This window comes from Notamacropus eugenii, chromosome 3, assembly GCF_028372415.1.
Source record: "Notamacropus eugenii isolate mMacEug1 chromosome 3, mMacEug1.pri_v2, whole genome shotgun sequence".
Classification (NCBI taxonomy): Eukaryota; Metazoa; Chordata; class Mammalia; order Diprotodontia; family Macropodidae; genus Notamacropus; species Notamacropus eugenii.
In genome coordinates this window covers 302866876-302894291 of record NC_092874.1, presented here as the reverse complement: position 1 = coordinate 302894291, position 27416 = coordinate 302866876, and the positions used below count along the sequence as shown (strand labels likewise).

Genomic DNA, 27416 nt, shown 5'->3' with positions numbered 1-27416 from the left:
AATCCTGCCTCTATCTGTGTGACTTTGGGCAATTCACTTGAATTCCCTGAGCCTCAGTTTCCCACTCCATAAAATGAGGAGGCCAGGCTAGATGGCCTCTGATGGCCCCTTCCAGCCCTAGGCCTAGGATCTTACCTAGATGACCTTAGGCAAGCCATTCTATAGGCCTCAGTTTCTCCCCCTGTAAAATGAGGGGGCTGGGCTAGTCAGCCTCTGAGGCCCTTTTCAGGTCTACATTTATGAGCCTAGACTTTTATTTTGCCTTACATACCACTAACAGTTCTTTTTTTTCTTCATCAGACCTTCCTTGAGATCAAGGGCCAGTTTTGTCTTTCTTTGTAGCTCCAATATTTAGTATGGTGCCTGGCACATAGTAGGTATCTAATAAATACTTGTTAATCAGCTGATCAACAGTGAGAACTATGGGTCCTTATGATGTTGTTTCATTCTCCTACTAAACTGTCCTCCATGACTAGAGGGACTAATTCTTCATTGTCTCAGAACAGGGTTCTGCATACAGAAGGTGCTTACTCTCTAGCTCCTGGCCTTTGAGCTCCCCAAGGACAAGGCTTCTGTCTTATTTAAACTCTTCTATTTCCCCCAGCACACTGTACACACTGTATACCACAGGCAATTAATTAATAAAACCCCTAACTCATTTTTCTCCCCAAATAAAACAGAGTCCAGGGAGATTCTCTGCCATCTTGTTGAGTTTTGGCAGGCATAGCTTTATAATCTGGGCCCCTGGGATTCTTTCCCAACTCCTACATGACCAACAGTTTACTGCTTTGGCTCCCAGGGAGGGAACTTTTCAGTGGGAATAAGTGGTTTCCTTTTGGACAGGTCCTCAGAGAACAGGAAAGACCTAAGCCATCCTGGAAAGAGGAGACTTCAGGCCTGGCTCCATCACACTCTGGCCTAATGGCTCATTTTTCTATTTGTGTTGGTTTTTTGATAGTTTTCTGGCCCTTGAGCTCACTCCTTCCCACAAAGGAATTCCCCAAAACTAAAATTCCAGATCTGTCTGTCCATCAGTCAGTCAATCAACAAGGCCCTGATGGCTGGGTAGAAATACCCCAGAACCACAAATAGTAGAGCCGGGAGGAGCCCCAGAGGTCAGCCAATCCAAACCCTTAACTTTACAGAGGGAGAAACTGAAGCACAGAAGGGTTAAGGGATTTACCCAAGATGACCCAGGTTCTAAGAGTCAGAAGTGATATTTGAACTCAGGGCATCTGACTCCAGAACTAGGGCTCTTTTAAGAGACAAGAGGATGACTGTCATGCTCTCCCAGGAGAAAGGTCTACAAAGCACTTTACGGTTTCTCCCCTTCAGAGCTGGAACAATCTTCTTTCTGTACCCCAGCATTCAGCCCAGGGCTCTGTATACAGTAAGAGCTTAGTGAATGCTTCCTCACTTACTTACTCAAGTGCCCTGGCCATGCTATTCATTCTAATCCAAGGAGGACATGCCTCTGGAGAAAGCCTTTGGCCTCTCTGGGCCTCAGTTTCCTCTTCTGTAAAATGAAGTAACTGTGGTGTCTAGCACTGAACGGTCTTTGTTCTCAAGGGGTCAATGCAGGCCTTGTCCTTATGGTTTTAATGACCCAGTCTAGGGACGTGAGAGCCCCTGTCCTGGGGTAGCACAAACTGGGCCAGGATTGTTTGTCAGAAGGCCAAAGTTAAGAGTCCAGCTCTATACCTCGGTAGCCTTGAGCAACCTTCCTCATCTGAAAAATGAGGCAGCTGGACTCAGTGGTCTCAGAAGTCCTTTCCCCTTCCAAACTGAGAATCCAAGGTCATGCCAATGCCCTATGCCTCAGTTTCCCCATCCATGTAATGGAGGGAAGACAGAGATGGCCTCCAAGGTCCAGCTCCAAGCCTGCGACCCAAGACCCCTTCCAGAAGCCAGCCTGAACCTGCAGATCCCCACAAAGTTTTAGGGAGGCAGAGCCTGCAGGGTGTCAGCTCCAAGCAGACTCTACAAATAGAAGGATAAACAAAAGAACTCACTGGTGATGAGGGAGGCCCCCCGAAGGCCCGGTGCTTGGCGCAGAGAATGAGAGAGGAGTCTGAGTCGGGCTCAGAACCCACAGTGATGCCCAGATGCACAGGGAAGCAGAGCCCCTGCCTCTACCATGACTTGCGATTTTCAAGACACCTTCTTTGGGAACCCTTGAGGAAGGAAGGTCACACAAAACCCAAGCCTGGGAGGACGAGGCTGTTGTATTATGATACAAAATGCCACCCTTATCTTGGCTCCCAGCAACCATCCCCTAGGCCACACACATCCTCCTTTCCCTGCTCACCCCTAAAAGAAGGAAGCCCACAACACAGAAGGAAATGAGGAAGGAAGGGTGGAACCACTCCCTTGGCATGTCTTCAAAACCCCCAGGCCCTGGGCAAAGCCAAGCAGGTGCTGGGGGCCTGGGGCAACCCTTCACCCTCCATTTGGCATGCTCAAAGCCAGGCTCCAGGTAAGCCGAGAGCCTGTAGGATTGAGAATAAATGGGGCACCCTGTGCCCTACGTGGAAGGCGTCTAATAATAATCCTCCTCTACATCTGCTGTGTACAGTACTTCCTCATTTCACAAGTGCCCAAATTCTTCCCTACTCTGTTTCCATGACTTCAGAAATCAAACATTCGAAAAGAGAAAACCTAAAAGAAAGTGGAGAGACTAAGGAGGTTTAAAGATAGATAGTGCATAGTCTTGCCTTTACAGACAGGCAGCCCTCCCAGAAAGAGGGTCTATGATGGTCTGGGAGGCATAGAACAACATCCACAGACCCATTCTAGAAAACAGCATAAATGAAGAAAGGGAGGAAGGGAAAAATAAAGGGAGAGAGGAGAAGGAGGAGGGGAGGAGAGGGAGAAGGAGAGGAAGAGGGATAGGCAGGGGAAAGAGAGAGAGAAGGCCGGAAGACAATGGGAGGGTTGACTTGACTTCTGTGCCTGAAATCATGGGGAGAGACGGAGGGGCTTAGGGTGGTCTGGTGGCAGAGCAGAAGGCCAGATGGTTTGGGCAGAGGATTAGATGGGATAGGAAACTTGGCCGTGTCTGGAGACGCCTAGAGAAAGTCCACATTCACTCGCTTACTAATCAGAAGACTAGTTCCAAAACTGGGTGAATTAATTTACCCAGTAACATCTGTGTAGGATTTCTGGAGGTCCAGTCATAAGATATGGAAATGGAAGGAACCTGAGAAATCACTTTATCTGATGCCTTCAATTTAACAAATGGGGAAACTGAAGACCTATCAGGAATCTAAGCTAAGGGACCATAGAAGTTATCTAGTCTAAGCCCTTATTTTAGAGATGAGAAGTTTGAGGTTCAGAGAAGGGAAGGGACTTCCCCAGAGAGGAAGAAACCAAGCCAGGTAGTATTTGAACAAGGCCCTCTGATTCTTTCCTGAGAGAGAGAAGCAATGTTACCTTCTCTCAGGAGAGAGATTTGCAAATCTCAAGGTGGGTGTTTATTATTATCCCCTTTTACAAATGAAGAAATTGAGGCAGGCAGAGGTAACATGCTACAGTCACACAACTAGTTAATGTCTGATCTAGGATTTGAACAGATATCTTCCTTCCCTACCCAGCTGCCTCTGGAGACCCTAAAAGTCACAGAGGAGCAGCAAAGCTGGGGGAAGGGGAGTGAGGTGGGCTCCAAGTCCCCCCTAATCCAATCTCTTTTCATTGCTTCCCATAGATTGGGGCTTGTCCATTATTTGTTACAGGACTTCTTGGTGGGAGGGCAAAGGAGGGCAAGGAAGTCAAGGTGGGACGGTCAAGTGACAGGGACAGAGGAGTAGCAAGGGTCTGGCCAACACTGGCACAAACACACCCATGTACCCCCTTGGCCTCACCCTGTGACCTCATTCTGGTCACTTGGGAAGATGTAGTTTTAAGCCATTAATTGACAAAAAGGGCTAAGGGCTCCTCTCTCCCCCCTCCCAAAGAGACCAATCAATCAATAAGCATTTACTGAGCACCCACAGTGTGCGGGGCACTGTACTGAGCTCTGAGGATACAAAAAGAGGTAAAAGACAGTCCCTGCACCCAAGGAGCCCACAACCTAATAGGGGAGGCAAAAGGCAAACAATTATGTTCAAAGCAAACCATCTACAGGATAGAGACCATGACCAGAGGGAAGACCCTGGAGTTAAAAGGGGTTCAGAAGGCTTCCTGCAGAAGGGGAGATTTGAGTTGGGACTCAGAGGAAGACAGGGAGGGCAGTAGGAAGAGTGGAGGGGGAAGAACATTCCAGGTCTGGGGGGACTGAGAGAATGCCCAGAGCCAAGAGGTGGAGGCGCTCATTCATGGCACAGTCGAGAGGCTGGGATCCCAAGACTGAAAAGTAACTGGTGGGACACAAGGTATGAGAAGACCAGAGAAGTGGGAGGGGGCCAGTTTCTGGAGGGCTTTTTTGCCAAACATAACATTTTTTATTTGATCCTGGAGGATCTAGAGAGCCACTGAGATAGGGGGTGCCACGGTCAGACCAGGGCTTTAGAAAAATCTCTTTAGTAGCTGAATGGAGGATGTAATGGAAAGGGAGATGTGAGGTAGGAAGACCTCCCAGCGGATACTGTAATAGTTCAGGCATGAGGTGACCAGGGTCTGTACCATGGTTAGAGGAGTGCCAGAGAAGGGGAATATTCTGTGAAGGCAGAAGCACCAGGACGTAGGAATGCCTTTGATATGGAGAATGAAAAAGAGTGAGGAGTCCAGGATGGCACCTATAGTTGGAACCTAGGGGACTAAGAGGATGATAGGAAAGGGGGGGAGGAATTAAAGGGAAAGCTAACGGGTTTAGTTTTAGACACATTGAGCTGAAGATGTCTGCTGGACATCCAGTTTAAAAGGTCTCAAAGGCAGTTGGAGACACAAGATTGGAGATCAGCAGACAGTCTGGGGCAGGCTAAGCATATCAGAAAATAGTTCTCAAAAGAAGAACTATAAATAATTAATAACCACATAAAATGCTCCAAATCATGAATAATAAGAGAAATATACATCAAAACAACCCTGAAGTTTCTCCTCACACTGATGTTTTACCTTAAATTGGCAAAGCTGTCAAAAACCAGTGTTGGTGGGGCTGTGGAAAGATGTGCACATTAGTACACTTCTGGTAGAACTATGTGTTCATACAGCCATTCTGGAAATCTTAAATTATGCAAATAAAGTGACTAAAATGGCTATATGCTTTGATTTGAGGCAGCTAGCTGGCGCCACAACGTATAGAGTTCCTGGCCTAGAATAAGGGAGATATGAGTTCAAATCTAGTCTCAGACGCTTAACAGCTGTATGACCCTGGGCAAGTCATCCAACCACTATCTGCTTCAGTTTCCTCACGTGTAAAATGGCGATCATAACGGCACCTACCCCACAGGGTGGAGGTGAGGTTTAAATGAGATGATGTCTGTAAAAGGTGCCTAGCCCGGTGCTACGTAAATGACTGTTCTCCTCCCACCCTCCCCCATTTAATATATACCAGACACTGTTCTAGGCCCTGAGGACACAAAGACAGAAGTGAAACAGGCCTCGCACCCCTTGGGGAGATGACGTGTACATGTGATACAGAAGAGGCACTGTGGAGGCAGGGAGAGTGAGAAGGGCAGTGTGGAGTTTGGCAGGGACTGTGCCCTTTCAAGTCTCCCTCACCTTTGTTTCCCCTTCATGATACCCATAGCACACACTCAACAAACAGTCTAAGGAACTGGCCATTTCAACAGTAATTCCCTTTCCTAAAGCAGTTTTAGGTTTCTAAATTCCTCACCAGCCCCTTGGAAGCATTTTCTGCTGGTTTTCCAGAGGAGGAGAGACTGAAGACCAAGAAAGCAGAGGGGTGGGCTGGGTTCCATCACTGGACTCTGCCAACTCCCGCTCCAGGCCCTGGGCCTTTCCTGGATCTGGGTCCGGGGAACCTCCATCCTCTTCTAGTCAGGAGGGTCTCCTGTGTGTCCAGCCCTCCCAAAGTTTGTCCTTTTCATCTGTCTTCTCTGCTTGGTTCAGCAAGCTGAGTACAGATCCCAAAGTCCCTCTTTGACTGGACAGCCAAACTCATTTGATCTTTTTTGAATTAAATACAGAAGTTGAGGTCTGCACACTCTGAGAGAGTGCCAAGGCCTTTTGCACTTCTCTAAAAGGGAAATGCTCCCTTACCGTTTCTATGCCAGGAACTTTGGTGCTGACCTTGACCAAGTTTAACATACTTAGCCAAGAGGATGTCCAAGAGGATTCTAGGCCTGGAGCTAGAAGATGCCTCAGAGGCTCAGAACTCTGAGCCCCCTGTTTAACAGCAGAGGAAACTGAGTTACACACACACTAAGTGTCAGTAGTCAGCATTGGGATCCGGTTTCTTCCCACTGCATCAAATCTCCATCAATTTAGTAATTCAGTAACCTCCAACTGTGTGTAATATCCTCTGCCTGGGCTGAGGGAGATACAGTCCAACAGGGAAATGAAACATAGAAACTAGAAACTGGGATGTCCAGTGTGACCTGATAAACAGCAGGAGAGAAGTGGCCAGAGGTGACACTGGCAGACTTCCCAGGGGGACGTTCCTTAGAGCAGGCGTTCCTACAGACCCCTAAGGGTTCCCAGGAGAGATTTCAGGGGTTCTGTCAATTTGGATGGGAAAAAAGGATACATCTTTATTTTTACTAACCTCTCAATGAGACTGAGCATTTCCTTTGATTATTTAAAAACATGGGTCAAAAGAGAGATCCACAGGCTTCACTGGGCTGCCAAAAGGTCTGTGACCCACAAAAAATATCTAGATCAAGAAGAGACCCTCAGAGGCCACTGAGGCTCCAATTCCTTTCTTTTACAAGGAACAAACTGAGGCTGAAAGGTACAACGTGAGTTAGAGTTATGGTCTAGTTAATGACAAAGCCAGGATTTGAACCCAGCTTCTCTGACTCCAGAACTGGAGTTCTTTCTTTTGAATTACATTTTGATTTCTCCAGCACACAAAGCACTGGCCCTGCCATCAGGAAGACACGAGTTCAAACACTCACTCAGACACTCACTATCGGCAGTGGTGGCAAGTCATTTAACCCTTGTCTGCCTCAGTTTCCTTAACTGTAAAATGGGGGTAATAATAGCACTCACCTCCCAGGGTTATTGTAAAGATCAGTGAGGCACAACCTGGCACACAGTAGGAATTTAATAAAAATGAATTTTATTATTTTAATAATCTATTTTTTATTAATGATAATACGATTATCTTAAAATTAATAATAAATTTAATGAAAATTGATAGTGATAATTAATTTTAAAATTCTTTCCTTCCATCCTGCTTCCCTTCCTTCTTACCCTAGATGCATTAATTCTGTTTGTACTTTTCAACTCATATAATCAAAATTACCTATTTCCTCTTTTGTAACTGCTTCTATCTCTATTTGGTTTGGAATTTGTTCCCTATCCTTAGCTGCAAAAGACCTTTATGTAATCTGCTTTTCATTTTTTATTCTGTGATCTTTGAAATTCAGGTCATTTGAATTTATTGTGGAATATGGTAGAAGATATTGGTGTCAGGCTAATTTGTGCCAGAGACTGTTTTCCAATTTTCCCCATAGTTCTTATCAAATAACAAGTTTTTTTCCCAAAGGAATTTATGTTTTCAGCTTTATAGAACATTGGGTTACAGAGTTCAATTCATTCTGATGCTTTTCATCTAGTCTGTTCCATCAACCAAAGGAAAGGCACCCTAGACACCAAATAGTGTTTTTGTGGTAGCAGAGAATCGGGAACAAAATAGAAACCCATCAACTGGGGAATGGAGTAAAGTAACAAACTGTAGCACAAGACCGCGACGGCAGATCTCTGTGCCCTAAGAAACAAAAATACTATGAGTATAGAGAAGCATGAGAAAATGTACTGAACTGATGCAGGCAGGGAAGCAGAGCCCAGAGCTCAAGTGACTGCAACAGTGTAAATGGGCAGGACAACCACAACAAGATGTTCCAACATCAGAAATGGATAAGATTTCATCAATGGAAATAACCTTCAAGGAGCATGATCATCTGCTTTGCTGCTACAACCAAAGAGCACTTGATTTGCAGCCACAATCTCCCCCATGGGGGGACTCCTCCGTTAGAATGGGACCTCCTTGAAGGCAGGCACCATCCAACTTTCCCATTTGTATCCTCCATGCTTAGCACTGAGCTCTGTACACAGTAAGAGTTTAATAAATGCTTATTAATAACAATTAAAACTAAAGGAAGAAAAACTATAATGACCAAACTTGTCCCCAAAGAAGAAGGAGGGAGGGGTGCTAATAATGTCAGTTGTTTCTCATGTGTTCACCAGTTTTGCTGAATTTTTTTCTCTTTTCATTTTAAAAAATGTCTTCGTTATCAGAGTATCTTTCTGGGAAGGGGGACATAAAAGGATACAAGGGAAAACCTAGGCAATGTGAAAACAAAAGATGCTCACAAAAGTCTATGACATAAAAGATAGAAAGTTAATTTATATTTAATGTACTCTGTTTTAAAGATGAAACATGGCGCAGTGGCTAGAAAAGGCAGGAAGGTCAGGGTGAAAATCCTGCCCCTAACATACATTAGCTCTCAGCATTCTAGATGACTCCCTAAGGTGGTTCCATTCAGAAATGGAGCTGACTTGGCATTGATCATGAGTATTTCCTCATCTAGGATTTCCCTCTATTAACAAAATCACAAGCCCAGTTCCCAGCCCAATAGTCTGGGTAAAAATGGGGGAGAGTGTGCTAGAAAGGTTTCCAGAAGCACAGACTCCCAGAACTGGAAGAGACCTCAGAATGGAGCTTCATTGTTGTTTTCAGTTTTGTCTAACTCTCCATGATCCCATTTGGGGTTTTCTTGGCAAAGATACTGGAAAAGTTTGCCATTTTGTTCTCCAGCCCATTTCATAGATAAGGAAAGTAAGGCAAACAGGGTGAAGTGACTTACCCAGGGTCACATAGCTAACAAGTATCTGAGGCTAGATTAGAACTTAGGTTCTCCTAACTCCAGGTTAACTCTCCATCATGCTCCCTCTCCATGGCAGGGGGGATCCCTCACTACTACCACTCTCAAGTGTTACAGAATCACAAACTCTCAGGGCTAAGAGAGACCTCAGAGGTCATATGGCTTAAATTCCTCATCCTACAGTTGAGGAAACTGAGGACTAGAGTTAAGTAACTTGGTAACTTAAGTAATTCTTCCTCCAAATCCAGCTTCTTTTTTGCTGCTCTCTAACTGGAGCCCCAGGTTCCATCCAGCTAAGGCTACGTAAAACAAGAAACTGCTGGTTTTCATATTGAAGGCATTTAATCATCAGAAAAGGTCAAACTGAGAAAGAAATGACCTGCTTGTGATAGGCCATGCATTGTACAAAGGTCTGAGTATACAAATAGAAATTATGGTTGGCATTCTGGTCAGGAGAGTCTATTTAAGAAAGCTAACCAGTACATTTTAGGAAAATTTATTTTGAAATGATTTATATTAAAAAAAGTCAACTCAATTAAAGGAATGACTTGAGCGACTCGGAAAATCCCCTTGGAGAGAGCACCACATTCTCTGCCAATGCCTGACAACCTGAGCCTTCCTGACTCAGGTTCACTTACCCAGCTTCAAGGCTGAGTATCTAGATCTTTTTCAAGAAAAGAAACATTAACAATAACTTCTAAAATATTTCAGGAAAATCCCTTTAGATATAATTTAAAGGAAGAAATAACTCACTCTCTTCTATTTTGGAGAAACATTTTAAGAGAAACAAAACATTTCTATGCTTTTCCACTTTTTTTTCTTTTTTTTTTTAAAGGAAGAGCCCTTACATGAAAGAGTTTTGAACCAAAGAATCCCACACATACAGCATTCAAATGCAAGGCCAGTAGCAGGTGAGAGTTCACAAAGTGAACTGATGTATTAACAGTGCCTCTTAAATGCTACCATTTACGGAACAAGGCCAGATGAAGCACAGAGTAGGTCTACAAGAGACCGCAGAGGCCATGTGCCCATCCTCCTCACTCTGCAGATGAGGAAATAGGCACAAAGAGTTTAAGTGACTCACCCAATCTCACACAGGCAATAAGTAACCAAGGTGGAATTTGGACCCAGACCCTGTAAAACTCCAAAGCCACATATCTTTGATGAAAGGTTCTCTCAAACACTAAAATTAATCAATGAGCAGCTTGGAGAATGTTCTCCTAGCCCCTCCCCGTGAGGAAGTGCTCAGGGCTTGTTAGACCTCAGCGATTATTCACTGCATTTCCCAGTCAGCCCAGGCCTAGACTCCTAAACAATATCTGCAAGCATTGCGCCTTGTCTAGTTCCTCAGCCCATAAATAAATAATATATGTTTATTGATTGACTGACTGTCTCCAAAACTAGGGAAATTAACCCTATGTGTCTATTTTTGGAGCTACAGATTAGGGACTGTTGGCCTGGAGAACACTGGGGGGAATGGAATCACTGTCTTTTAATGTTTGAAGGATTGTTGTCATGGGATCCCTCCCCCTCCTCAAATCAATCCATCAACAAGCATTTAGTAGCACCAGTACTTTGCTAAGTGCTAGGGATACAAAGAAAGGCTAAAACAATCCCTACCCTGCAGGTGCTCATGTTCCACTGGGAAGGAGAAAGGAAAAAGAAGGAAAAAGAGGAGTGACAGAATGAGAAAGAAAGAGAAAAAGAGAAAAAAATTTGCTATATGACTCTGGGAAGGGAAAGAGGGAGGGACACAGAAGGAAACTCAGCAATTAAAAATAAGAAATACCAACAAAAATGTTTTTAAAAAGAGAAAGTGAAAAAGAAGGAGAGAAGGAAAGAAAGGGAAGGAAACATGACTCTGGAAGTGGAACTTATTTGCAGAGGAGAAAAGCAAAGTAATTTCACAAGGGCAGGTCAAGCCTGTGACTCAAGGTAGAACTGTATACAAAGGGCTATAATATAGGGCATACCATTGGACTCAGCACTAGGTCTGTATTCCAAAGAAATTATAAAAAGGAGGAAAGGACCTACATGTACAAATGCCTTTAGAGTGGCTGTTTTTTTGTGGAGGGAAAGAATTGGATTGAGGGGATGCCCATTGACTGAGGAATGGCTCAGTAAGCTGTGGTATAGGATTGTGAGGGAATCTTATTGTGCTATAAGAAATGATGAGCAGGATGCTCTCAGAAAAACCTGGGAAGATTTACCTGAACTGATGCAAAGTGAAGGGAGCAGAACCCAGAAATCATTGTAACAGTATCTGCAATGTTGTACAGTGTTCAGCTGTGAATAACTTAGCTATTCTGAGTGATACAATGATCCAAGACAACTCTGAAGGGCTTCTGATGAAAATGCTCTCTATCCCCAGAGAAAGAACTGGTGAATGCCATTATCGCAGGATTTTTTAACTTTATGTTTCTTGCTTTTCATTGTCTATTGGGTTTTTGTTGGGGGGAGGGTGGCAACATGGTTAATATGGAACTATGTTTTGCATAACTTCGCATGTATAACAATATCATTTAGCTTGCCTTTTAAATAGATGGGGGAGGGGCAGCAAAGAGAAAATGCAGAACTCAATTTTTTTTAATGAATGTTAAAAATAAATTTTAAAAAATTTTAAGTGGTCTGTACTGCAGGTACAAAGCCAAAATCAAAATAGTCATAAAATCAGAGGATTCCTAGATCTAAATCTGCAAGAGACCTCAGAGGAAGTTATCACCCCTTGTTTCAGTTGAAGAAAATGAGATTTAGGGAGACAGGACTTGCTATCATATGGTATCAATTATACTGTCAAAGGGTCAAAACTCTTGAATGAGGAAGGACCTCCAAGGCCACTGAGTTTATTTTACAGATAAGGAAACTGGGAGGAGGGAGGACCAGGGATGATGTGACCTGCCCTAGGTCACACAAGTAATCACACTATCACAGAAGCCCAGACTCAGAGCTGGATAGGACCTTGGAGACTAGCTAGTCCAAGCCCCCCATTTGTATCTATATTATACCCTACACTAAGTTTTACAAAGCGCATTTCTCCCTTTTAGGTCAGGGCCTAAAGCATAATTACGTGTACTTTATAGATCAGGATGTTGAAATTCCAAGATTAAATGACGTGACCAAGGTCACGGAGCTGGAATTCCAACTCCAGCAACTGATTCCAAGCCCAGATCCCAGCTGAGGGAGCCTCTAGGATGCTAAGGCATACAGAGCACCATAAGCTGGTAAATGTGTTATTAGCCCCATTTAAGAGATGAGAAGGTAGAGGTTGAGCAATATATGTTGACATGCCTGAGGTCACACAACCAGTATGTCTTAGCAATGGAAACTGAACCCAGGGTTCTTGTGATGCCAAGTCCAAACACTTAGCTGCTAGTGTCCCCACAATTCCCTCCTTTTATTTGGTGTATAATGCCTTTATATTTATTTATAATATACATTTACTGATGATTTATATAATACACATTTATTTCTATTTATATACATGTTGCATTGCTCGATTGAATATAAGCCCCTTGAGAAAGGGGATTTTTTGATTTTTGTCTCTGTATTATCCCAGGGGCCTATTACAGTTCCTGGCACATAGTAAGTACTTCATGATTTGTTAGGAGATGGACACATCCAAGATGGGACTCAACCTAGTTCTTGGAACTTCAAATTCAGTATGAAAGGAGGCCACCCGCAAATGGGGCACAGACTCCCAAAATGGCATCCGTTGGTACGGAACATCCTGCTCTGCCAGTGGTCTCCCATATGAAGGTCCTCATCCCCTCCCCAAAAAGGAAAGGAAAGCATGTCTCCCTCTCACACGCCCATAATCCATCCTTGTATAGACATGGAAACATACCAGAGTGTACAGCCCACCCGCCCTCCACTCTGCACAGCAGGCATGCCAGCCAAGAGAATGGCACGGCCTATTTAAAATCCGATGACAGCAAGCTCGGCATCTGTTTAATAACAGTTCTTCATGTGCCTGTCAAACATGCTAAGTGAGACGATTTTTTTCTGTTTAAGAAAAGAGGCTGAGATAGAAGCGTCCCCAACCACCCAGACAGGAATCATAATAGCACTCATTTACATCCAACACCCACGTTCTGCGACACCGGACACCACCTATTCTCCCCACTTGCCCAATATAAATGGGAGATCAGGCAGGCTAATTAAATTTCCCAGGCTGACATAAATTAATGACAATTTTTAAAGGTAATAGAAGTTACATTTTTTGTTACGTATTATTATCTAACATGGTGCTATACATTATTATAGAAATATAAGGTGGTATTCACATTATAACCAAATAATCGATCAGAAGCCAGGGCAAGCAGAGGGACCTATCGTGTTCACAGTCAGAGTCAATCACAGGCACGGTGGTTTATAACTTTTTAAAGGAAAAGCACTAACATTCTTCCACTTCTCTCTACCTTCAAACAGTCCAAAAGACAAGGACAGAAGCCAGTTCTGGTCCCTCTTCGGACTTAAAGGCAGATCGAGAGCACAACCTTCATGTCGGACGGCCCCAGCACTTTGTCTCAGGACCCAGGGGGGAAGTTCACTATCTCACCGACAGAGGGGAAGTTTCATTGTCCCCATTTTACTGGCAGTGAGGCAGCATGTGAGTATGAATTCAGGTCTTCCCTAACTCCAAGGCCAGGACTCCTCCCATAGCACAGTTGTGAAGAACCGTTAAGATGCCTCTCAGGCCAACACTGCATTTCTGAGAGCAATCACAATAATTTATGAAGGGCCTACTACGTGCTAGACATTTGGGTACAAAGACAATAAAAGAAACTCCTGCCTTCATGGCATTTACAGACTGCTGGGGGAGACATACATAAATATCTACATAAGAAATCATCGAAGTGGCTCACCTTACTCCTCCACCCTCCTGTCCCTAACTCTTCTACTCTCCACCCTCCCCAAGCTCTTCCATCACCCCATCCCTCATCATTCCACCCCCAGGCAAATGTCAGCCCACCAAGGGCCAGCTCCCCTTTCGATTCCATGAGGGAAAATTTCCTTCATGTCTTTAGCCTTCATCTTAACACAGTGATGCATCACCTCTCTGTTACCTGCCTCCTTCTGTTACTTCACCAACTGGGTTAAGTGAAGTCACTTGGCATGGCACCAACCTCCTCCCTATACCAGCAATGGAGGTGGGGAACCTGCAGCTTCAAAGTCACATGTGGCCCTCTAGATCCTCAAGTACATCCCTTTGACTGAATTCAGACTTTACAGAACAGATCCCCTTCATAAAAGGATCTGTTCTGTAAAACTTGGACTCAGGCAAAAGGCTGTACCCAAAGACCTAGAAAGTCACACGTGGCCTCAAGGTTACAGGTTCTCCACCCCTCTAGAGAAGAAGTGATGAGGGTCTTAAACAGGGCAGCACTATGAACAGAGGAAACAGGATGGAGGGAAGATATGTGGAGGGAGAAACAGCATGATCCAGCAAGTGACCAGGCACATGGGGTGAAGCACAGGGAGGAGTCAAAGATGACTGAGGTTGTCAATTTGAGTAAGTGGAAAGATGGCGGTCCTCTCAACAGAAATAGGAAAATTAAGAAGAGGAGAATTCTGGGGGGAAAGGGGTTCTGTTTTGGACATTTTGAATTTGAAATGTCTCTGGGACATCCACTAGGCAGCTGGAGTTGTAGAAATGAAGCTTGGGAGCTCCTGGGACAGGATCAGAGATCTGAGCACCATCACCATGGAGGTGGTCTTAAAGATGGGTGCTGTTGGGGCCACCAAGTGACCATGTGGAGAGAGAACAGCCCAGGAAGGCATATGAGGAAGCAAACGTCATTAAGCAGGTCAAAGGCACTGCGCTAGGACAGGGGAGGGCTGAAGATGATAATAGCAATCCCCGATCTCACAGAACTTACATTACAATGAGGCTGAAGAGGACAAGAAGTACCCAAGATAACTTTTAAACAAGAGAGAGTGAGAAGAGCAAAAGTAGAGAGATTCAGGTCAAATACTAGGAAAAATACAAAGGGAGAAAGTCACCATCACACGTACATGGAATAGTCCACGAATTCTAAATCACTGCATGCTTCTTGACTTAGAGATGCCCAAGAGAAAAATGGGTTGTTTCAGAAAGCAGTGAGATCCCTTCATTGAGCAGGTTTGAACCCAGGCTGGATGACTCTTTCTTGAGTAGCTATACTGCAGGTAGAGTTGGATAAAATCCAGATGGCCCCAGAGATAGTTTCCAATTCACCAATTTTATGGGTGACCTAGAGATCCCAGGAGTTGTCTTGGTCTCTTCACTCCAAAATGGTAACAACAGCCTAGAAAAATTCCCTAACCTCTCCTAAGTAGACGTAAAAGTCCCAGAAAATCAGGCTCCCTATGGAGGGAGAGAAAACAAACTCCCTTCCCCCTGCATGTAAGTCTTTTTGAAAGCACCATTTACAATCTAAAATCACTTTGTTCACTTGGGAACATAAATATGTGTTATGTATAACCTGAAGGGCTCATAAAATTACCATGTTTGCTAAGTCAAAAATATAGCCTATTCAGATAACTACAAATTTGCTCATTAAATTTACTTATGAGTGTTTTTAATTTCTGTTACAATGCGTTCGGAATCCAGCCTCTCTTACTTTTTGCCTATTTATAAATGGGTGAAAATCTGAAAAACCATCAAAGTGACTGAGAAACAAAAGAGAATGAACATTAGTCCCCCAAACACTTTCTGTAGCAACCTCCAGGATGTGGGTTCATAGCCTGGGCCCATAGAGAGATTTCAATAGGAGACAATTTGGATAGATTATATGTTTCAATATAATATATATAATATATATATACATATATATAGTGTATATGTCAATATAATTGGTTTTCTTTGTTATCCTACATGTTTTATTTTATGAATTTCAAAGCCTGATTCTGAGAAGGGGGCCCGAGGCTACACCAAAGAGCCCAAGTTTAAGATCCCAGCTTAGGATCTATGCTTCTCTTTTCATCAAGAATACTTGAAAGTGGGGGCGGAGCCAAGATGGCGGAGTAGAAAGACGCACATACACATAGCTCCGAACCCACAACCCACAGAACGGCTAGAGGGGACCAACTCACGGTGAATTCTGCACCCAGAGGCCACGGAATATTGGAGCGAGGGAGATTTCTGTTCCGGAGAGACCTGCAACCTCTCGCAGGGGGTCCTTCGCGCTGCAGACTGGGCGCCGGGACTGGGAGCAGAGGGCAGCCCTTCAGCGGCCGCGACACCGTGAGGAAAAGATCCGAGCGGGCTACGGGGATGGGATCTCCAGTGGCCACATGGGTCCCTCCACCCACAGAGGGACCTGCAAACCTCTAGCAAAAGATCCGTCGCACTGCAGACGCGGAGCCCAGCCCAGACCTGCGGCTCCGAGACGTACAGATCCGAGCAGGCTTCAGGGACGGGATCTCCAGCGGCGGCACAAGCCCCTCCACCCACAGGTGACGGGGGTCGGTGAGAGAGTCTCTTTGGCGGGTCGAGAGGGGAGTGGGGTGCCCCCATGGCTTGGGCCCCCCCGGGAGATAGAAGTTGAGAGGCGGCTGCAGACAGGGGCTCCCCAAGCGGGCGGGAGCCTGGATCCATTGTGGAAGGTCTGTACATAAACCCCCTGAGGGAACTGAGCCTGAGAGGTGGCCCTGCCCCGACCTGACCATCTGAACTTAATTCTCACACTGAATAGCAGCCCTGCCCCCACCAAAAGCCCTAAGGCGGGAAGCAGCATTTGAATCTCAGTCCCCAAAAGCTGGCTGGGAGGACCAGGAGGTGAGGTGGGTGTGAGGAGAATATTCAGAGGTCAAGTCACTGGCTGGGGAGAATGCCCAGAAAAGGGAAAAGAAATAAAACTATTGAAGGCTACTTTCTTGGAGAACAGACATTTCCTCCCTTCCTTTCTGATGAGGAAGAACAATGCTTACCATCAGGCAAAGACACAGAAATCAAGGATTCTGTGTCCCAGCCCACCCAATGGGCTCAGGCCATGGAAGAGCTCAAAAAGAATTTTGAAAATCAAGTTAGAGAGGTGGAGGAAAAACTGGGAAGAGAAATGAGAGGGATGAAAGAGAAGCATGAAAAGCAGATCAGCTCCCTGCTAAAGGAGAACCAAAAAAATGTTGAAGAAGAATACTTGAAAGTCCTCTATTTCATTGAAAGACCATTTTTTCCCTTGAAGTATTATACTCAGGTTTGCTAGGTAGGTGATTCTTGGTTTTAATCCCAGTTCTTTTGACTTCTGGAATATCATATTCCAAGCCCTTCAATCCCTTAATGTAGAAGCTGCCAGATCCTGTGTTATCCTGATTGTATTTCCACAATACTCAAATTGTTTCTTTCTAGCCACTTGCAATATTTTCTCCTTGACCTGGGAACTCTGAAATTTGGCCACAATATTCCTAGGAGTTTCTGTTTTTGGGTCTCTTTCAGGAGGTGATCAGTGGATTCTTTCAATATTTATTTTGCTCTCTGGTTCTAGAATATCAGGGCAATTTTCCTTGATAATTTCATGAAAGATGATGTCTAGGCTCTCTTTTTAATCATGGCTTTCAGGTAGTCCTATAATTTTCAAATTGTCTCTCCTGGATCTATTTTCCTGGCCAGTTGTTTTTCCAATGATATATTTCACATTATCTGCTATTTTTTCATTCTTTTGGTTTTGTTTTGTAATTTCTTGGTTTATCAAATAGTCATTAGCTTCCCTCAGCTTCACTCTCATTTTTAAAGAACTATTTTCTTCAGTGAGTTTTTGAACTTCACTTTCCATTTGGCTAGTTCTGCTTTTTAAAGCCTTCTTCTCCTCATTGGCTTTTTGGACCTCTTTTTCCAATTGAATTAGCCTATTTTTAAAGGTGCTATTTTCTTCAGCATTTTTTTAAGGCTCCTCTAGCAAGCTGTTGACTCACTTTTCAAGCTTCTCCATGGCCTGAACCCACTGCATATTCATTTTGCAGGTACTAGATGCAGAAGCCTTGACTTCCTCTGACAGTATGCACTGTTCTTCCTCATCCAAAAGGATGGAAGGAAATACCTGTTCACCAAGAAAGTAACCTTCTATGGGTTTATTTTTTTCCCTTTTTTGGGCATTTTCCTAGTCAGTTACTTGACTTCTGAATCCTTTGTCAAGAGGAGGGTCCTAGCGCTCCTCTTTACTACAGGACCATGCTCAGGGCTGAGATTCAGATCAGTTGCTCAATTTCACTTTAGGCAGGGGCAGGGCCACCTCTCAGGGCTGAGGTTCAGATCAGCTGCTTAATTTCCCCCAGGGGCTTTAGGGGCAGTGCTTCACAGATGGATGCAGCTTCCCCTGCTGCCACCTGGGGCCTATGCTCGGGGAGACTCTGCTCCCCTCTGGCCCGGCTGGGAAAGCCCTCTCACTGACCTTTGAAGCTTTCTTTGGCACTTGTGGGTTGAGGGATCTGAGACCCTCCCTCCTGGGGATTCTGCCCTGGAAGCCTGTTCCAGTCCTGTTCCTACCAGTGCTCGGGCCAGGGCTGGGCTCACTCCATTCAGTATCCCGTGGAATAGACCTTTCCTGTCAGCCTTCCAGGCTACCTTGGGCTGGGAATCTCTTTCACTCTGTCATTCTGTGGCTTCTGCTGCTCTAGAATTTGTTGAGAGTCACTTTTTTACAGGTATTTTATGGGCTGTGGGGGAAGAGCTAGAGAATGTGCGTCTTTCTACTCTGCCACCTTGGCTCCACCCCAGGATCTGTGCTTCTCAACTACCCAACCAACATTTCCTAAGTGCCTCAGGCAGTTAAATAATCATTTATTAAGCACCTGCTGTGTGTCAAGCACTGTGGTTGGCCCCAGGGGTACAAACACAGTGAATGAAATCATCCCTTCTCTCAAGAAGCTCACATTCCATCTGAACCATAGGATTTTAGAAACTCAAAAGTCAAAGCAGACTTCAGGACCTAATCACTAGGTACCAGGCCATGGTGCCCAGGTTCTGGGCAGCCCATGAAGACCTGGGTTCTGTCATGTGCTCCCTGGGTAAGCACAGACAGGTTGTTTTCAGGTATTTCTGGTGAGAAAGTTTGCCACAGAAACACTAGATGTGACAAACCTAGGAAGCTAAATACATTTGAGCCACTTAACAAGGCTAAAAAATGTGTCTGCATTCTAATTTGGGAGAAAAGACAAGTGCTCCTGGGGCTGGGGGAACAGTTATCCCATGAAACTCACTCTTATTTGGAAAGGGCAAAGGAAGGGTAGACACAAGCACACGCAAAGAGTTATTGTAGAAATGAAATTGTCAACAGGGAAATGGGTGAGGAGAGAGGGAGGAATTTCAGGAGAAGAAAATAGGGAGAGATGGTCAATAGCAACTTCAATTACAGAGAGATGATCATAAAGGGGAGAGGGAGGAAGGGAAAAATAGGAAGGAGGAAAGGAAGGAAGGAAGGAAGGAAGGAAGGAAGGAAGGAAGGAAGGAAGGAAGGAAGGACGGACTCCTGAGTCTGGTCTGGATGAAGAGAGATGCAGAGGAGAAATATTAGATCATACCAATTATAATTTACTAGTATTTTATCACATTCCATTTTTTTCCTCTAAGTTATTTTCTCTGCAAAGGAGGTGGGAAAGGGGATGGGTGGGGAGACAGTATGGAGGTGTGGTATGCCAAATGAGAAAACAGTATAATAGGATATGACTCAGGGAAATAACACCTAACAAATCCAACTGTGAATGTGAAAGAAATTAACTAACCCATAAAATGTAGGAAAGCTGCAGGACAGATCAGAAAGCAGAGGACAATGATTTGGTGTTCACAAGAAATATATATGGAAAAGAAAAATTCACAGAATTAAAATAAGGAGCTAAAGTAGAATCTGTTATGCCTTAGTTAAATTTAAAAAACACACAAAGCAGAAGTGACCATGAAGATCTCTGATTTAGGGTTGGAAGGAGCCTTAGAAACCATGGGACCCGATTCCCTTACTTTACAGTTAAAAAACTAAAACAGTGAGAGGTGAAATATCTTACCCAGGGTCAGTTTCTGAAGCAGAATTTGAACTCAGGTCTTTGATTCCAGGTCCAGTGCCATGTCCACTGCACCATGACACCTCCCTTGGTACTTCATAAACCATTCAAATTTATGGTGGAGGCGCTCTTTCTGACTCTCATATGCAATATTCCATTCAATTAAACAAACATTTATTAAGTGACTACTATATGCAGGGTACTGTGCTCAGCTAACACTTTTTGAGTATCTTCAATGACAGGAAACCCAAACCTCACAATTCAATTTAATTCAATAAACATTTATTAAGTGTCTACTATGTGCCAGGATTTCCTTGCCCAGATTAAGGCTAATCTCTCTTCTCTCCTAATCTCTCCCAACATGCCAGGTCTGGTCATACACCATGGTCTGGCTCCAGACCTCTCACCATGCTGGGCACTCTCCTCTTAATGAGTTCCACATGGGCAAGGTCTCTTTTAAAACCCAGTGTCCAGAAATGAATGCAACACCCCAACTCTGTCCAGAGAACCACAGGACTCTCTCACCCTCCTTTCTCTGGATGTCCCTTCCTGAAAAATGCCCATGCACCCAGCCTGGGTATTTTCATCATGAATGTGGTGACTTCACAGAAGTAGGGGCTCTTCAGACCATCATAGAAGCTGTAAGGATGATCAGAAGCCACCAACCCAACCCCCTCATTTTAAAGGATGAGATGTAACTTCCCCAAGGTCACATAGGTACTCAGCGTGTGTGTGGGGAGGGGAAGAGATGTGAAGGGTCAGCAGAGGATAAGGTCCTTGGGGGCAAGGACTGTTTTACACCTCTTTTTGTATCCCCAGAGTTCAGCATGGTGCCTGGTACACTGTAGGTGCTGAATAAATGTTTACTGACTGACTGAGAAGCTTGGGGAAGGGAAGGGACTTGTCCACACCAGGACCCACAAACAGATCTAAAGTCAGGTCTCTCTGCCTTTCAGTCCAACTCACTACCCACTAAGGTGCATGGCCTCACTCATTCTAACTGTACCAGCAATAGTATCTTGCACACATGACCCGGGCAAGTGGGCTCACTGACTAGGCAGCCAAACAGGGACTTTGAGTTCATTTCTATTCCTGGTCTGTTCCTTCATTTTCTTGGCTGACTGGCAAATGGGACACATTCTCCTCACCAAGCAAAAGGCCAGACCTCGGTTCCTTGGCTACAAGGACAACCATATAGCACATGCTTGCACTCCAAAATGGAAAATCAAATGTCTTCTTGTTTTTCCTCTCCCTGAAGTTTAGCGCCAGCTATTAACAGGGCACTGAATGCACTTTAAGACTCCCATCTGCTTGTCTCTCCTCCCTTCTAACAGACCCACTCCCCAAGATCCTCTCCCAGTAGATCTCTGCCAGGTTTTGTTACAAACCAGAAATACTAGAAGGGCAGGCTCCTCCACCTATATAAGGCTGAAGAACGCCTGTTCCCACTCAGTGATTAATTTTCCCCCAGCGCCTATAAACAGGCCATAACTATGGGGCAGGCAGCCTCCCTGGCTAAGATGAGGTCATGGGGCAAGGTAGGGCCTTGCTTTCCTCTCTGCACAGGAGCTAAAAATAAATGCGAGTGTGTGTGTGTGTGTGTGTGTGTGTGTGTGTGTGTGTATGTATGTGTGTCTGTGTGTCTGTGTGTATACACACATAGTTATATTTTTATTTCACAACTGGGACTCTGCAGACAAAAGGTTCATGGCTTTGTGATTCTATGACACCTGCCAGAGGAGACCTTTTTCACCAACTGACAACGGGATTTTTTTCAAGAGCAGAATAGCGACGCTGTCACCAGACACAGATGAGATCCTTCTTGGCTCTTATTGACCACAGAAGGATTTCCAACATGGCAGCCAGGGGAGGCCAAAGCTCCAGCTCGGAGACACCAATGACAGGCTTCCCACTGCCTGGAGCATTCTCAGTCTCAGCTAAAATACCACTTTCTCCCCCTACATCTCCAAGGTCACTGCCAAGTAAACCTGTCTCCATCCTGTTCAGAACTGCGGTCTCCCCCATTACACTGGGAGTTCCCCAAGGGCAAGGACTGACTTTTGCTCTTCTTTCTTTCCCAATATGCTAAGTAGGGTTTAGGACAGTGCCTTGAATTGAGAGGATGATTAATAAATGCTTTTTGACATCCTCCCAATCAGGGTGAAGACTGGGCAGACATTCATTATTAATCACCTCCTATGTAAGAGGAAAGAAAACTGAGCCTCAGAATGGGTAATTGGATTGTCTGGGGTCTCACTTCTCAGCCAGAGACAAAAAGCCAGAACTGGTTTCTTCCTCAGTGAAATAAAGGGATGCTGGATGTTCATCTAAGGCAGCTCCAGATCTCGGAGTCTGAGATCCTTTGACCAGAGAGAGAATCATTTAACTAGAACCGAAGAGAACCTCGGAGGTGAGAACCCTTCATTTTACAGATGAGGAAACTGAAGCCCAGGAAGAGGAAGAAATTTTGCCCAAGGTCATACATAATGACCTAATGATAATGAATGACAATGGGGTGAATTTATATAGCACTTTAAGATTTACAAAGCACTTGACAAATATCTCGTTTGATCCCCTACAACACCCCTGGGAGGGAACTGCCTTATTATTATTTTTTACACTTTACAAGAGAAATTGAGGCAAAGAAAAGCTGTACGTGGGGATCAGGCAGGATTCACACTCCAAGACTAGGACACCCAATCCAACCTCTTTCCACAAATCCATGTCAAGCAGAGAAGCCATGCTCAGGCTGGAATGTGCTCTCAGATACAAGCAGACACAAACTCCAGGGGTTTCTGGAGCAAGAGGGCGGGCACTCCGATCTGCCATTAGGAAGATGATTGGATCACACAGAGACAGTCTCAGAGGCAAAGCAGGAAAGGACTTGGGAGATCATTTAGTCTTATTCTGTCACTTTACAGATAAGGAAACAGAGGCTCAAGGTCAAGTGATTTGCCGGAAGTCATAGTTGAACCTCGGTCCTTTGATTTTAGTGATTATTTTGGCAATAAGAGAACCGGTGGGAGACCTAGACGAAGAAATGGCAGTGACCTGTCCAAAGTCACAAGGCCAGGTAGTGGCACTGTTAGGACTAGAACCCAGGTCTCCAGACACCACCACACCACCTCCCTGCTCTGTTTAAATGTGGTTCATGCTGTACTCAAGCCGGAGAGATTAAACAATGATAAAAAGAAGTGCCGTTTATGGAGGGATGGGGAATCACCCTTCAGAGGGACATTCATCTCCTTCATTACTGTTCTAATTTTGTATTACTTGTAAACAGGCCCATTTATAAATATTTACGCACAGCTGTGTTAATAAAGGCTTCTACTTCCATTATATAAAAAAAGAAAAAGTCTGGGCTAGCAATGGTAGGGGGAGTAAGGCAGAGACCAGTGTGGACCTGAAGTCCTAATGGTCAGTAATTCAATGGTCAAGCTAAGGAGCAATGAAAAGGGATGGAGTGGAAGGGGAGAGTCATGAGAGGCTATGGGCGTCATGTACAGGACAGCAAGTTGACCCCGAGCGACGACAGCCCTCTAGCACAAGCACACTCCTGTACTATCGTTCAGTCCATGGACAACTGAGGGGGGCAGGCAGCCTCTGGGTCTTCTTCAATTTGGAAGCAAATTCAGCTTCAAGCTGCCCTCTGCAGCCCTGGGGAGCTTAATTAGGAGGAGTCTGGAAAACCACTGGCCAGCTGTTTGGCTTCCCTGAACCCTCAAATGACTTCCAAGGCCAGAGAGGGCACCTCTTCAGAGCAGTAAAGTAGCCACTGGAGTTTCATTTCCAGGTCAGGCCTTGCAATTTTCAAGGCCTCCAGAGTCCCAGCAAGCCTCCTCTGAAAAGAACTCTCAAAATTTTCCCACCTGGGCAACACCAAAGAGAAAATAAAACTAATAAATGGTGGATGGAGAAACACATGGAAGAAAATTGTTCTCAGGGCTTTTTGTCTCTGGACAAAGATGACTGACTTCTGAATGAGTTATGGACTATACACCATTGCTTTGCTGACCAAGTCTGCCTCAGAGGATTCCCCACTTCCTGACTTCCTTCAAGCTTCAGCTCAGACAGGCCCCTCCTCCAGGAGTTATTACAGAACTCTCTCCCCTTTCTTCCTTCACATTATCTCACGTGTGTTCTGACAGAATGGAAGCATCATGAGGGCAGCCCCAAATCTTTGCTTACCCATTGAGCACAGTGTTCAGCACATAGTAGGCATTTAATAAATACTTGCTTATTATCTATTTGCACTTGTATCCAATCAATAGAACATAAGTTCCCACCACCTGGCATAGCATCTGACACATTTATTATTGAGAATGAATGTACTATTTCACTGGGGTATGAAACTCTCTGCACTCTGATCAAGGAGATGGCCCACCGCTACACAAGGCTGAGGGCAGGGCCTATCTCAACTGCCTCTCATTGTACTTGGCACACACTGAGAGCTTTTCTAAGTAAATGCTTTTTTGTTCATTCACCTGTCTTAACAGAAGGCATGAATGACTGAACATTTATTAAGCACTCACTATGTGCCAAATACTGGAGAAAGACACAGGAAAACCAAGACATTCCCTGCTCTGGGGGCACTCACATCTAGTTAGGGAAGACCATGTTCAGGGAAGTTGGCTGCAGGGTGGATGGCAAGTGCCCAAAGTCCTGACGGTGAGGCAGCAGTCAGACGGCAGGGCCAGCACTCTGGGGGCACACAATAAGACAAGATGGTCCTCCTCTCACCACTGGCCGGCCCAATTGGGGTCAAAGAGGTTCTCTTGGGGTCTTGCCACTACAAATGGAGTAGCTAAAAAGGTGGCCTTGGAGTAGTCCTGAGTTCAAGATCGCCCTGACACAGACTGTAGATGACTCAAAGGTAAGTTCCCTGGCGTTAACAGCGGCGTTAACACAAGAGAAATCAGGGAGCTGGAAGGGGTTTGGGTATGCGAGAGGGTGCAACCAGCCCTGTTGGGTCATACAGATTATGGATACTTCAAGAAAGTAGACTGTCCTTGGACTGGGAATAAAGAGCTAGAAATTCCAGGAAGAGGTCTGGGAATCATCTGCAGCCAAGGGGCGCCACAGTGCACAGAGCACCCGGTCTGGAGTCAAGCAGACTCCAATCTCAAATCTCAAATCCAATCTCAGACATTTACTAGGGGAGTGCCCCTGGAGTGATTAAAAACAGTCCCTCCCTCCAAGGGTTGTTTTGAGGATAAACTGGGATATTTGTAAAGCACTTTGCAAACCCTCAAGTGCTACGTAAATGTTAGCTATTTTTCTGCAGTGACATACACTAAGATCACTCAGGGTCAAGAATATGGAGAAAGTACAGTGTCTAAGCCACAACTTTGGAGTTCCACCACATTTAAGGGGTGGGAGAATGAGGAAGAGGCAGAAAGAACTGGGAACAGAGAGGAGAGTTCAGACAAGGAGGAGAGTGACGAGGACACATGCATCTGAGAAGTGGGCCCTCAATGTAACCTGCCAGGCTTAGACGAGAAGGAAAACGGAGATAGAATCGAATAGTGATGGGGTCAAATGGCAATGAGATTGGCTAGCTTCACTGTCTCAGGCTTATTTTGTCTTCTCAGGCCACTGTATGTCATGCACAGACCCCTCTGGCAGGCTGGTAAAACCTACTAGGATGCCCTTAGCAGAATCATGTTCTCGTTTTAAAATCCTAATGGACAGAAATGCTCCATTTCAATGAGAGGTTGGTGAAAATCAAGAGGTCATTTTTTTCCCATCCAAGTTCACAGATGCCCCTCCACTGGAATGTATCCAAAGACTCATGGGAGGTCTGTGGACCCAGGTTAAGAACCCACGGTGTGACGCTGGAATTTGGCAACACAAGAAACATTCTACCTCTCTGATTCCCCTCCTCTGTGCTTATGGAGAGGGGCAGGAGCTGGTCTGGTATCACTATAGGGAACTCCCAGGTAAGGAAACTGCCTCCACCAATGCCCACATTCTCTGTAACTTAACGTCTTAGAGAATGCCTGGAGCCCAGAGAAGGGTCAGGTGACTTGCCCAACGTCACACAGCCAGCCCTCAGTGGGATTTGGGCCTTGGCACTCTTACAGCCTGCCTCTCTGTGACCTTCCTGCCAGAAGGATCACAGACTCAGAGCTCAAAGGGGCCTCAGACACCATTTCATTTTACAGAAGGGGAAACTGAGGCCCAGGGACATGAAGTGACCTGCTCAGGGTCACAAAAACCCTCAGCCTGTTGACTCTGAAGCCAGGTCTCTTTCTAGTACACTGTCCTGTCTCTCCATCCATCCAATGGATAAATATCCTTTCTCCCACGATCCCTATTAAAGGAGGTGATTGGAAGTTTCATTTGGAGAAAGCTAGTGACCAATGGGTCAAGTATCCAGCAATGCTCTCAGGCTGGCCACAGTTTGACCATGGGATCAAAGGAAATCATCTCATTTCTGTCTCATTTTTCACAATATCTAAAGTTTAAAATAAAAAAAGGAAAGGGAAAAAAAAGGCTGGGGGTGGGGGTGGAATGAGGTTCTCTTGCCCCCTCTGGTGGTCACCCTCTTCAAACAGGCTCCTGAGAGGGGTGGCAATAGAAGGCAGGGCATTTAAACTCTAGGGAACACACCACGAATTCCCCTTGATGCTCCCATCACACTCACCTCTGCTGTCCCAGCAAACCCAAATGTTAAAGGCAGCAACCATGGTCATCTTGCATGACCCTTTCAGTGTGCAGCCTCCAAGTAAGGGTCCCCCTCTGGGCCTCAGGAGAGGGCTGAGCTGGAGCTGCCCAGAAGGGCCCTTCTGGTTCTAAACTCATGATCCTGAACCAGGACTGACTTTTCTGGTATAACTGGCCCTAGGAAACTCTCTGTGAACCAATTTAAATGGACAGAAACTAAAACCACAGCCATTATCATACACGTACATGTCCGTGACATCACAGACTGAGCCCTTCCCTGACAGCTGCCCCATAAGGAGAGGGGCATCTCTCCATTTACACACCAGGAAACTAAGGCACAGGAAGGGATACGAGTCCCCACTGGGATCCCAAGCAGGGTTTCTGATCCCAGGTCTTCCCATCATCCTAAGTAAGCTCAGTCTTCACACAGACACACAATGGAATGCTGTGTACAGGGCACAAAAAGTAGACCAGCTATGAGGAGTGACATATATCCTCACCGGGGAGAGACAAGTTACAGAGAGACCATAAGGGCTTGAAACTAGAACAGCCAACAAGCCGGCCATTTTGGCTGGAGCATGGTGTGCTGGGTCATTAGCCTGGGAGGACAGGCTCCTCTTTGCTAAGCACTTTAAATGCCAAAAAAAAGGCACATCTCCTATTGGTCATGGGGAGCCGCTGAGCTCCCTGTGTGGGGCATGACCTGATCAGTCAGACCTGTGCTTCAGAACTATAGGTGTAGAGGCAGAGAGGCCGATCAGGAGGCTTCGGCCAGAGGCCAGGCAAGAAGTGCTTTTCAGAGACCTAGATAATAGTCCAATGATTCCTATT

At 45.2% G+C, this 27416-nt stretch overlaps 1 protein-coding gene across 4 annotated transcripts in view; it reads right to left on the bottom strand.

Moving 5' to 3' along the window:
* Positions 1–27416, bottom strand: part of PARVB (parvin beta) — a 99361-nt gene that overhangs the window by 50296 nt on the left and 21649 nt on the right. The window contains exon 1 of one of the 4 annotated variants that reach the window (XM_072596377.1): positions 5774–5933. The exons of 1 other annotated variant lie outside the window; for it this stretch is intronic. In XM_072596377.1, coding sequence (XP_072452478.1) covers positions 5774–5927 — 154 coding nt within the window. In that variant the 5' untranslated portion in view covers positions 5928–5933. Of the gene's footprint in view, positions 1–2012; positions 2102–5773; positions 5934–27416 lie in introns of those variants that run through there. 2 more of the 4 variants (XM_072596376.1, XM_072596378.1) reach the window with 2 other exon arrangements.